Source organism: Tachypleus tridentatus, chromosome 2 (assembly GCF_004210375.1).
Source record: "Tachypleus tridentatus isolate NWPU-2018 chromosome 2, ASM421037v1, whole genome shotgun sequence".
Lineage (NCBI taxonomy): Eukaryota > Metazoa > Arthropoda > Merostomata > Xiphosura > Limulidae > Tachypleus > Tachypleus tridentatus.
The window spans coordinates 153,211,316-153,224,418 of NC_134826.1; the positions used below are offsets into that span (position 1 = coordinate 153,211,316).

At 35.6% G+C, this 13,103-nt stretch overlaps 1 protein-coding gene across 1 annotated transcript in view; it reads right to left on the bottom strand.

Moving 5' to 3' along the window:
* LOC143245653 (uncharacterized) overlaps window positions 1-13,103 on the bottom strand; it is a 108,841-nt gene that overhangs the window by 86,709 nt on the left and 9,029 nt on the right. The window contains exons 5-7 of the mRNA XM_076492001.1: window positions 6,956-7,037; window positions 6,664-6,782; window positions 845-984 (exon numbers count right to left, since the gene is read on the bottom strand). Coding sequence (XP_076348116.1) covers window positions 845-984; window positions 6,664-6,782; window positions 6,956-7,037 — 341 coding nt within the window. The remainder of the gene's footprint in view (window positions 1-844; window positions 985-6,663; window positions 6,783-6,955; window positions 7,038-13,103) is intronic.

Here is a 13,103-nt window from a genome sequence, read left to right on the forward strand (position 1 = left end):
ATAAACTTACTGTAATGTTGCCAGTATGTACTCTACAGCAGTTTGTTGTTACAGTACGTTCTATAATAAATCTATAAACTGACTGTTATGTTGCCAGTCTGTACTCTACAGCAGCTTGTTGTTACGCTATGTTCTTCAATAAATCTTTAAACTGACTGTAATGTTCCCAGTATGTACTCTACAGCAGCTTGTTGTTACAGTACGTTCTATAATAAATCTTTAAACTGACTGTAATGTTCCCAGTATGTACTCTACAGCAGCTTGTTGTTGTTACAGTAATGCCTATAATAAAATCTTTAAACTGACTGTAATGTTCCCAGTATGTTTCTCTACAGCCGTTTGTTGTTACAAGGTGTTCTATTAAAAAATCTTCAAACTGACTCTCTATGTTACAAGTCTGTACTTTAGAGCAGCTTGTTGTTACAGTACATTCTATAATAAATCTTTAAACTGACTGTAATGTTCCCAGTATGTAATCTACAGCAGTTTCTTGTTACAAGGTGTTCTATTAAAAATCTTCAAACTGACTCTATGTTACAAGTCTGTACTTTAGAGCAGCTTGTTGTTACAGTATGTTCTATAATAAATCTATAAACTGACTGTAATGTTCCCAGTATGTACTCTACAGCACTTTGTTGTTACAGTAAGTTCTATAATAAATCTATAAACTGACTGTAATGTTCCCAGTATGTACTCTACAGCAGTTTGTTGTTACAAGGTGTTCTATTAAAAATCTTCAAACTGACTCCATGTTACAAGTCTGTACTTTAGAGCAGCTTGTTGTTATAGTATGTTCTATAATAAATCTATAAACTGACTGTAATGTTGCCAGTCTGTACTCTACAGCAGTTTGCCATTACAACATGTTCCATAATAAATTCTTAAACACATTATAATGTACTCTACCTTTGGTGAGCCATCTTTTGCAATTCCAACATCATTGGTAGCAATTCCTTTGACACTTCCATTTTCATGAAATAATATCTAAGAAATAAAATAAGAGTTTAAGCAATGTAATTATAATAACTTCTACATGAAAGTAAAGTAGAATGTATAATAATAATATATGTACAACATTAAACACAGAACTCCAGGTTCATTAGGACAGCTGCAATATGAGAGATGTATCTAGCTTCATACACGACTTACATCATTTGTTTTAATAACAAATGTTTTGGATGATGTCGATGTAAAGTTTATCAATTTGATTTTAGTTAGTAACAATGTACATTTAGTTATACATAATGATTTTAACAAGACTGTTCTTGTTGGTAACAATGTACATTTAGTTATACAGACAGATTTTAACAAGACTGTTCCAGTTGGTAACAATGTACATTTAGTTATACAGACAGATTTTAACAAGACTGTTCCAGTTGGTAACAATGTACATTTAGTTATACAGACAGATTTTAACAAGACTGTTCCAGTTGGTAACAATGTACATTTAGTTATACAGACAGATTTTAACAAGACTGTTCTAGTTAGTAACAATGTACATTTAGTTATACAGACAGATTTTAACAAGACTGTTCTAGTTAGTAACAATGTACATTTAGTTATACAGACAGATTTTAACAAGACTGTTCTAGTTAGTAACAATGTACATTTAGTTATACAGATAGATTTTAACAAGACTGTTCTAGTTAGTTAGTAACAATGTACATTTAGTTATACAGACAGATTTTAACAAGACTGTTCTAGTTAGTAACAATGTACATTTAGTTATACAGACAGATTTTAACAAGACTGTTCTAGTTAGTAACAATGTACATTTAGTTATACAGACAGATTTTAACAAGACTGTTCTAGTTAGTAACAATGTACATTTAGTTATACAGAATGATTTTAACAAGACTGTTCTAGTTAGTAACAATGTACATTTAGTTATACAGACAGAATTTAACAAGACTGTTCTAGTTAGTAACAATGTACATTTAGTTATACAGACAGAATTTAACAAGACTGTTCTAGTTAGTGACAATGTTCATTTAGTTATACAGAAAGATTTTAACAAGACTGTTCTAGTTAGTAACAATGTACATTTAGTTATACAGACAGATTTTAACAAGACTGTTCTAGTTAGTGACAATGTTCATTTAGTTATACAGAAAGATTTTAACAAGACTGTTCTAGTTAGTAACAATGTACATTTAGTTATACAGAAAGATTTTAACAAGACTGTTCTAGTTAGTAACAATGTACATTTAGTTATACAGAAAGATTTTAACAAGACTGTTCTAGTTAGTAACAATGTACATTTAGTTATACAGACAGATTTTAACAAGACTGTTCTAGTTAGTAACAATGTACATTTAGTTATACAGACAGATTTTAACAAGACTGTTCTAGTTAGTAACAATGTACATTTAGTTATACAGACAGATTTTAACAAAACTGTTCTAGGTAGGTAGGTATTTCATGTTTATTGGCACAAAGTTACTAGGTTATCTGTGCCAATTAAGATGTAGTACACTATAATGGTATAAGGAAATTAAGGTAAAAATACATAAATTACGTAAAATTAAGACTTGCCAGGACGACTGAAGCATTAAGTTCAAACTTGCTGTCAGTAACCTGAAGTTGGCCTTTCTTGTCCTGGGTTCAGGTCAAAATAAAATTAAAATGTGTGAAAGAAATCATGCTAAAATAGTGTATAGTCCAATAAAAACCTTAAGTTGAAAAGGCCAATGGCTCTTAAAAATGTAAAAACATGAGTGAGGTGGCCAGTATCACCTACGATATTGGCTAATGTCAAGGACAAACCTACCTTAAAAATATGTTCAAAATGGTCGTCGTTCTTGGTTGTAACAAAGGCATGATAACAAAATATGTACGATTGTGACCTGAGTGCCACACAGACCACACATTGGTGCATCAGTACCAGATAAAAGGAAGTGGTGGGTTAAAAATCTGTAACCAATGCATAGCCTAGCCGCAGCCCCAGATGGTGGATAGGATCCAGCATTTTCATTGCTGAGGTTCTGGCAGAACCATAAACCATAGACACATGGTCAAGTATGGATCGAATAAAGACATGATAAATTTTAAACATGGAGTATTGATCTGCTCAATCAAGAGGTGGAAAAGAGAACACAGAAGATGTTCAGTGCTCTTACACATTTGACACAAAGTTGCTTGATATGGGAAATGAAGTTTAATTTACAGTCAAATATAAGACCTAATAACTTTGCCTCAGGGATGACAGGAAGTACAGCATCATCAATACAAAGTTCTGGATCTGGATGAATTCCCCATTGGAGGCAGAAATGTACAAAAACAGTTTTGGAGAGAGAAAGTTGAAAACCATTTGCTGTGGTCCACATAAGTATATGATTGATTGCAGTTTGTAGCTGCCACCCAATAAACTTCATGTTTGATGACTGGTATGAGATATGAAAGTCATCAACAAAAAGACCATTTGCAACTGAAGGGGGCAGCTGTTCAATGATGGCATTTATCTTTATAATGAAAAGTGTGAGACTCAGAACACAGCCCGAGGGGCTCCAAGTTCCTGTGGGAAAAAACAGGAAAGTGTTGAGCCCACATGGAGCTGGAATTAGCAGTTCATTAAAAATGCTTAATAAAAAGTGGCAAACTGCTATGCAATCCATATGAGTGAAGGTCTCACAAGATGCCATATCTTCATTTTGTATCATAAGCTTTCTCTAAATCAAAAAAATAGAAATAAGATGTTTTCAATTCAAAAATGCTTCTCTAACTGATGTTTCAAAGCACATTAAATGGTCTATAATGGAGCGTTGTCTTTGGAACCCACACTGAGCAAGTGAGAGAAGGTTGTTTGATTCAAGGAACCAAACTAGACAAGCATTAATCATCCTCTCTAAGGTCTTATTGAGACAATTCATCAAAGCAATGGGACGGTAATTCAAAGGAATCTTTGGATCAATCCAAGGTTTATGAATAGGGAATACAATAGTTTGGCACCTAGCACCAGGAAAGACATTCTCTTGCCATATACAGTTAAAGACAGCCAGGAGAATAGTAAGAGAGACAGTAGAAAGGTGGCATAGCATCTCATAATGTATATCATCAGGTCCAACTGATGTATTGCCAGACCAATGAAGTGCAAGTGTGAGTTCACCAGTGTAAGAGGGCAATTGTAGTTATAGGGATGATCAGTCAAAAAGAAAAGAGGCAGATGTTCAACTCGTGTTTTAATAGCTAAGAAGGAAGGGAATAGGTTTGAAGGGCTAGATACATGATAAAAACATTTATCAAAAGTACTGGCAATGCTCTGAGCATCAGCAACTTCATGGACATTGAATATTAAGATAGAGAGGGGGGCATAAGTATACTGTCCACTCACCTTCTGGATCTTGTCCCATGTGACTTTTGAACTGGTGGTTGAAGAAATGCTCAAGGTATTATCAATCCAAAATTCCTTCTGGCTTTGACATCTAATTCGCCGAGCCTGTGCATGGGCTTGCTGAAATTCAATGCGGTTTCAAAGTGTGGGATAGTTACGAACTTTATCCCAAGCATATTTCTGAGTTTTTGTGTTATAGAACAAGCAGTATCCTACCTAGGGTGGGGATGCTGTGGGAAAAATGTTGAGGTTTTGGGGATGCACTGAGCAGCTGCTTGGACAATACAGTTAGTTACTGCTGTTACACAATCATCTATAGATGACAGGATTAAGTTCCAAGAGAGCAGTGAAAGACAGCCAGTTGGCCTGGTCCAATTTCCACTGAGGCACATGGGTGAGGTGGCTCTGACCATGGCCAATCTCTCTTAATATGATAGGAAAATGATCATTCTGTGGATTGTTGTCAACCTCCCAAGAAAAGTAAGTGAAAAGCAAAGGGGAGCAGATAGAAAGATCTATAGCAGTGAATGACTGACTGGGTGCATGAAAATACGTGCAAGAGCCAGTATTGAAGAGAGACAGGTTGGAATTCAGGAGCATATGCTCTATAGTACAACCCCTCACATCAATACTAGAACCACCCCAGAGGGGATTATCCCCATTATGATCCCCCAAAATTAAAAAGAAGGTTGGCAGTTGCTCAATGAGGGCATAAAGGTTTGAGGAATGATAATTTTTTCCAAGGGTAAGGTACAGAAAGCAAAGAGTGATGGTACAACCCAAGGAGATATAAATGGCTACAGCCTCCAAGGGCTTATTCAATGACAAGGACCAGGTGGGCACATATAAGGAGTATTGGTCGAATTGTGACTGTATTAGTAGGTTTCAAAAATGTTTCCTGTAAAGAAAGACATTTGGGATGATAAAGTCAATCAAATCCTTGATGTCATTCACATTTGATTGAAAACCTTGACAGTTCCATTTGATTAGTATGGCTATTTTTCTTTATTTTGGAGGAGAATATGACACGGAGACCTTCTGCTTGCAACCATGCTTTTTTTTTTTTTACCTGTGAACCTGACGATGACCGAAGAAGGTCAAACGTTGTTAAGCTCTTCTATGTAAAATATTTTCTCAACCCAAATGAGCCGTTTTGCATATAAAGAGCATTTGTCAGCTCCATAATCCCATCTCTACGAGTAAAACTTCGGCACACAGCTGTAACGCGTTGGCTGGTGAAACCTGTGAGGATCTCTGACACTGGAATGACACTCTCAACTTTAACTCCTCTGGAAGAATTCAAAGTAGAATGAGGAGTAACCTCAATGGGTATGTCCCCAATGGCCTTCAACTTCAAGAGGAGTTTGGAACATTGTGATGAAGATATGTCGACTAAAATATTACCAGACTGTAATTTTTTACTGATTTAGGTGAGCCAGCAAGCCCTTCTAAACTCTTCTGAATAAAAGATGGAGAAATCTGCCCTAAGGGATTTTCAGTTAAAGAATGTATCAATAAAAACTGCAGGACAGATTCAAGTTGTGAGTTTAACCGTACAGTCATCAATGTGCAGTCATTTGCCGGTAGTCAGATTTTTCTCTATGCTGTCATGCTTGTGTATTTTTTTAGGGGTATCCATAATAAAAAAAGACTACTTTGGTGCCCACCCACCATGGAACCTTATGATGGGACGCACTACAGTGCCATATAAGGTCACTGCAGTGATGCCAGGGTTTCATGAGCACTATACCTGAACACCAGTATCAGACATAATGCCCATTACACTTGTTTAGGCCACCTGTCTACAGGAATCCAAGGCCAAAGTGGTGTGTTGGAGTTAGACCCCTCAACCACCACGATCTCTCCTCCCCTTCACGGGTCACCACACACAGTAAACACGCAGGTGGCTGTTTAGATCCCACATAAGCTAAACTGAAATAACAAAACCTTCTCTGGGAGGTCCTCTCACCATGTACTAGAATCCACATCGAGGGGTAGTTATAGAGAAATATTTTAAGAATGTTCGAGTTAGTAACAATGTACATTTAGTTATACAAAAGATTTTACAAGACTGTTCTAGTTAGTAACAATGTACATTTGATTATACGGAAAGATTTTAACAAGACTGTCCCAGTTAGTAACAATGCATATTTATTTATTCATCCAAAATAATCTCCATATTCTTGATTTCACTTAAGAACCAGAGGAAAGTGTTGTTATTGTAATATATTTCATTGTTTGAAGAGAACATAAGATATCCACTTTACAATATCAATGATCTTAAACAACAGTGCCTGCAAGATTACATTACTATAATGTAGTCTACAACATACCTCACTAGCAGCATAGCCTGGGTATATTTCAACACCCAACTCTTCAGCTTGTTCACCAAGCCAACGAACAACGTTACCTAATCGGACTAAGTAGTTACCATGGTTATACATCGGAAGACCTGATGGGTAGTAGTTCAAAATCAATACAATTGTTATACACTATAATACTCACAAAATATTATAGACGATGTTAGTTATGTTATATATATGTTGCTTTTTAAAACTGAAATTGGTGATGTGTGTTCAAAAGTGTGTTTTACAGAAAACATTCAAAGTCAATATTCTATCTTACCTTTAAAAATTGGAATAGGTATTCTGTGTGTCTTTGTTAGAAGCCCAAACATATCTTCCTTCACTGGAGTGTTGAGTGGAGCCTGGAATATACTAAGTGTTTGATTTTCAAAACCACTCACTTTGTTATATATTTAGGTATGTTTCAACTCACAGACACGTTCTTATAAGGATGCGAGTTGTTTATTTAATCTAGTGATATAGTTATAAATCAGTCTTCAGCATATAAAACACAGCAGAGCTAAAACAACATTAATAATGCTTGATTATGGTAGAAACAAGTACTTTATTCTAAAACACAATAAAATGTTAATTCTTTTTCTTGTTTCTTTACCCTCAGCCACCAGATACCAATATTTATTGTGTTAAACTGACTTCTTGAACTCGTGCATTTCCAAATATAATATTCATGATGACACTAACACAACTTGGATTACAACATAGATGCTACTACCATTTGGATTACTTGTACTAGTAGAATTTGGATTACTACAAAGATATTAGTACTACTTGGGTTACCACAAAAGGTACTAGTACTACCTGGGTTACTACAAAGATACTAGTACAACTTGGGTTACTACAAAGATACTAGTACAACTTGGGTTACTACAAAGATACTAGTACTACCTGAGTTACTACAGAGATACTAGTACAACTTGGATTACATCAAAGGTGCTAGTACAACTTGGATTACATCAAAGGTGCTAGTACAACTTGGATTACATCAAAGGTGCTACTACTACTTGAATTACTACAAAGATACTAGTACTACTTGGGTTACTACAAAGATACTAGTACTACTTGGGCTTCATGGTAGATAAATTACGGACTGAAGTAAGACATGAATACAACAAAGAGGAAAAGATGTCAGAAACCTATGTCACATGTTTTGAGGAATGACTAAATTTCAGAAATGAAGAATCAGATTTGTGTGAGTTTGCTGCTCAATGCATCAAGCATTAGACTGAGGAACCAGTACCATACATCAAGGTAAAATTCTCTGTCATTCCTCTTGAGTGTGTTACTGCAGAAGAAGAATTACAAGCTGTTGAAAATTAATTGGATAAACATAATCTTGTACACTGGCACTATTTTCAAATAAGCTTCTTAGAACAAAACAGCCAGCATGACCAGTGGACAAAATCAATTAGCACAGAAAACTGGTCATTTAATTAATTTGAATATCTACTGCAAACAGGTTAAACATAAGTGATCTGTGCATAGATCCTACAGTTTCAGTACCTTCATACAGTACCTAGTGACAGAAGGTGTACAGGACTAGCTCCTACAGTTTCAGTACCTCCATACAGTACCTAGTGGCAGAAGGTGTGCTGGACCAGATGCTACAGTTTCAGTACCTTCATACAGTATCTAGTGACAGAAGGTGTACAGGACTAGCTCCTACAGTTTCAGTACCTTCATACAGTAGTGACAGAAGGTGTGCTGGACCAGATCCTATAGTTTCAGTACCTTCATACAGAATGTAGTGACAAAAGGTTTAAAGAACCAGATCCTACAGTTTCAGTACCTCCATACAATATCTAGTGACAGAAGGTGTACAGGACTAGCTCCTACAGTTTAAGTACCTTCATACAATGAGGTAGGTGGCTAGCTCCATTGTTTATTTAGCTGATGTAGTGAAGGACTGTAAATGTGTTGTGTTGCACTTTGAGGATGTTGCTACAGAAAGTGCTTCTGTAGTTCCAGAAGGTTAGTGTTTAGATGGTACATTTTCTTTTAGATTTTTTTTTTTGAATTTCACACAAAGCTACTCGAGAGCTATCTGTGCATTTAGTTTATTTAGTGCAGTTATGAAGTTGTTCTTTTTGTTTCAATACCACTATATGTTTTCATGTACTAATATATTATATGTGTAAGATACTGTATCAGTTTATTGTGAGAAAAAAAAAACAGTTATTAGAACTCTTCTCTGGATGGCATTTTTACAGAATTGCAAAGATATTAAGCACAAAAAAAACAACTTGGTGTAAGATGGTATTAGCTAATGAACAACAATGCCAGTAACAACTTGGTGGAAGATGGTGAACATTAGCTAATGAACAATGATGGCAGTAACAACTTGGTGGAAGATGGTGAGCATTAGCTAATGAACAATGCTGCCAGTAACAACTTGGTCGAAGATGGTGAACATTAGCTAATGAACAATGATGCCAGTAGCAACTTGGTGGAAGATGGTGAGCATTAGCTAATGAACAATGCTACTAGTAACAACTTGGTGGAAGATGGTGAACATCAGCTAATGAACAATGCTGCCAGTAACAACTTGGTTGAAGATGGTGAATATTAGCTAATGAACAATGCTACCAGTAACAACTTGGTTGAAGATGGTGAGTATTAGCTAATAAACAATGCTACTAGTAACAACTTGGTCAAAGATGGTGAGTATTAGCTAATAAACAATGCTACTAGTAACAACTTGGTCAAAGATGGTGAGTATAAACTAATGAACAGTGCTACCAGTAACAACTTGGTCAGAGATGGTGAGTATTAGCTAATAAACAATGCTACTAGTAACAACTTGGTCAAAGATGGTGAGTATAAACTAATGAACAGTGCTACTAGTAACAACTTGGTCAAAGATGGTGAGTATAAACTAATGAACAATGCTACTAGTAACAACTTGGTTGAAGATGGTGAGTATAAACTAATGAACAGTGCTACTAGTAACAACTTCGTTGAAGATGGTGAGTATAAACTAATGAACAGTGCTACCAGTAACAACTTGGTTGAAGATGGTGAGTATAAACTAATAAACAATGCTACTAGTAACAACTTGGTTGAAGATGGTGAGTATAAACTAATGAACAGTGCTACCAGTAACAACTTGGTTGAAGATGGTGAGTATAAACTAATGAACAATGCTACCAGTAACAACTTGGTTGAAGATGGTGAGTATAAACTAATGAAGAGTGCTACTAGTAACAACTTCGTTGAAGATGGTGAGTATAAACTAATGAACAGTGCTACCAGTAACAACTTGGTTGAAGATGGTGAGTATAAACTAATGAACAATGCTACTAGTAACAACTTGGTTGAAGATGGTGAGTATAAGCTAATGAACAATGCTACCAGTAACAACTTGGTTGAAGATGGTGAGTATAAACTAATGAACAATGCTACCAGTAACAACTTGGTTGAAGATGGTGAGTATAAACTAATGAACAGTGCTACTAGTAACAACTTGGTTGAAGATGGTGAGTATAAACTAATGAACAGTGCTACCAGTAACAACTTGGTTGAAGATGGTGAGTATAAACTAATGAACAGTGCTACCAGTAACAACTTGGTCAAAGATGGTGAGTATAAACTAATGAACAGTGCTACTAGTAACAACTTCGTTGAAGATGGTGAGTATAAACTAATGAACAGTGCTACCAGTAACAACTTGGTTGAAGATGGTGAGTATAAACTAATGAACAATGCTACCAGTAACAACTTGGTTGAAGATGGTGAGTATAAACTAATGAACAGTGCTACCAGTAACAACTTGGTCAAAGATGGTGAGTATAAACTAATAAACAATGCTACCAGTAACAACTCGGTTGAAGATGGTGAGTATAAACTAATGAACAGTGCTACCAGTAACAACTTGGTTGAAGATGGTGAGTATAAACTAATGAACAATGCTACCAGTAACAACTTGGTTGAAGATGGTGAGTATAAACTAATGAACAATGCTACTAGTAACAACTTGGTTGAAGATGGTGAGTATAAACTAATGAACAATGCTACTAGTAACAACTTGGTTGATGATGGTGAGTATAAACTAATGAACAGTGCTACCAGTAACAACTTGGTTGAAGATGGTGAGTATAAACTAATGAACAATGCTACCAGTAACAACTTGGTTGAAGATGGTGAGTATAAACTAATGAACAATGCTACCAGTAACAACTTGGTTGAAGATGGTGAGTATAAACTAATGAACAATGCTACCAGTAACAACTTGGTTGAAGATGGTGAGTATAAACTAATGAACAGTGCTACCAGTAACAACTTGGTTGAAGATGGTGAGTATAAACTAATGAACAGTGCTACCAGTAACAACTTGGTTGAAGATGGTGAGTATAAACTAATGAACAGTGCTACCAGTAACAACTTGGTCAAAGATGGTGAGTATAAACTAATGAACAATGCTACCAGTAACAACTTGGTTGAAGATGGTGAGTATAAACTAATGAACAATGCTACCAGTAACAACTTGGTTGAAGATGGTGAGTATAAACTAATGAACAATGCTACTAGTAACAACTTGGTTGAAGATGGTGAGTATAAACTAATGAACAATGCTACTAGTAACAACTTGGTTGAAGATGGTGAGTATAAACTAATGAACAATGCTACTAGTAACAACTTGGTTGAAGATGGTGAGTATAAACTAATGAACAGTGCTACCAGTAACAACTTGGTTGAAGATGGTGAGTATAAACTAATGAACAATGCTACCAGTAACAACTTGGTTGAAGATGGTGAGTATAAACTAATGAACAATGCTACTAGTAACAACTTGGTTGAAGATGGTGAGTATAAACTAATGAACAATGCTACTAGTAACAACTTGGTTGATGATGGTGAGTATAAACTAATGAACAGTGCTACCAGTAACAACTTGGTTGAAGATGGTGAGTATAAACTAATGAACAATGCTACCAGTAACAACTTGGTTGAAGATGGTGAGTATAAACTAATGAACAATGCTACCAGTAACAACTTGGTTGAAGATGGTGAGTATAAACTAATGAACAATGCTACCAGTAACAACTCGGTTGAAGATGGTGAGTATAAACTAATGAACAGTGCTACCAGTAACAACTTGGTTGAAGATGGTGAGTATAAACTAATGAACAGTGCTACCAGTAACAACTTGGTTGAAGATGGTGAGTATAAACTAATGAACAGTGCTACCAGTAACAACTTGGTCAAAGATGGTGAGTATAAACTAATGAACAATGCTACCAGTAACAACTTGGTTGAAGATGGTGAGTATAAACTAATGAACAATGCTACCAGTAACAACTTGGTTGAAGATGGTGAGTATAAACTAATGAACAATGCTACCAGTAACAACTTGGTTGAAGATGGTGAGTATAAACTAATGAACAATGCTACTAGTAACAACTTGGTTGAAGATGGTGAGTATAAACTAATGAACAATGCTACTAGTAACAACTTGGTTGAAGATGGTGAGTATAAACTAATGAACAATGCTACTAGTAACAACTTGGTTGAAGATGGTGAGTATAAACTAATGAACAGTGCTACCAGTAACAACTTGGTTGAAGATGGTGAGTATAAACTAATGAACAATGCTACTAGTAACAACTTGGTCAAAGATGGTGAGTATAAACTAATAAACAATGCTACCAGTAACAACTTGGTTGAAGATGGTGAGTATAAACTAATGAACAGTGCTACCAGTAACAACTTGGTTGAAGATGGTGAGTATAAACTAATGAACAGTGCTACCAGTAACAACTTGGTCAAAGATGGTGAGTATAAACTAATAAACAATGCTACCAGTAACAACTCGGTTGAAGATGGTGAGTATAAACTAATGAACAATGCTACCAGTAACAACTTGGTTGAAGATGGTGAGTATAAACTAATAAACAATGCTACCAGTAACAACTTGGTTGAAGATGGTGAGTATAAACTAATGAACAATGCTACTAGTAACAACTTGGTTGAAGATGGTGAGTATAAACTAATGAACAGTGCTACTAGTAACAACTTGGTTGAAGATGGTGAGTATAAACTAATGAACAGTGCTACCAGTATTGACAGGTATTCTACAGTTTCTCACACTGTTATCTGGTCAACAGAGAATTTTCTTGCATGTGTGGCATGAATTAAAATTTATTGGGAATGGAATGAATTTCAGTGAACCTTTGAATAGTTCTATCTAACAAAAAGTGATTTCTTTGGGAGCTCGTATTCTACATCAGTGTTTGTTGAGAAGGAGGATTTACCTTGATGAATCTCTTTAAAGCAAAGTGAGATCATCAGTTGAAGTAGTTTGAAAGACTTGATGATTATTAGTGTGAATGGACCATCACTGGAAGATGCTTGTAAAGTTGTAGATTGTTTGTATTTCAGTTAGAAAACCTCTACACACGTGCATGGCCACA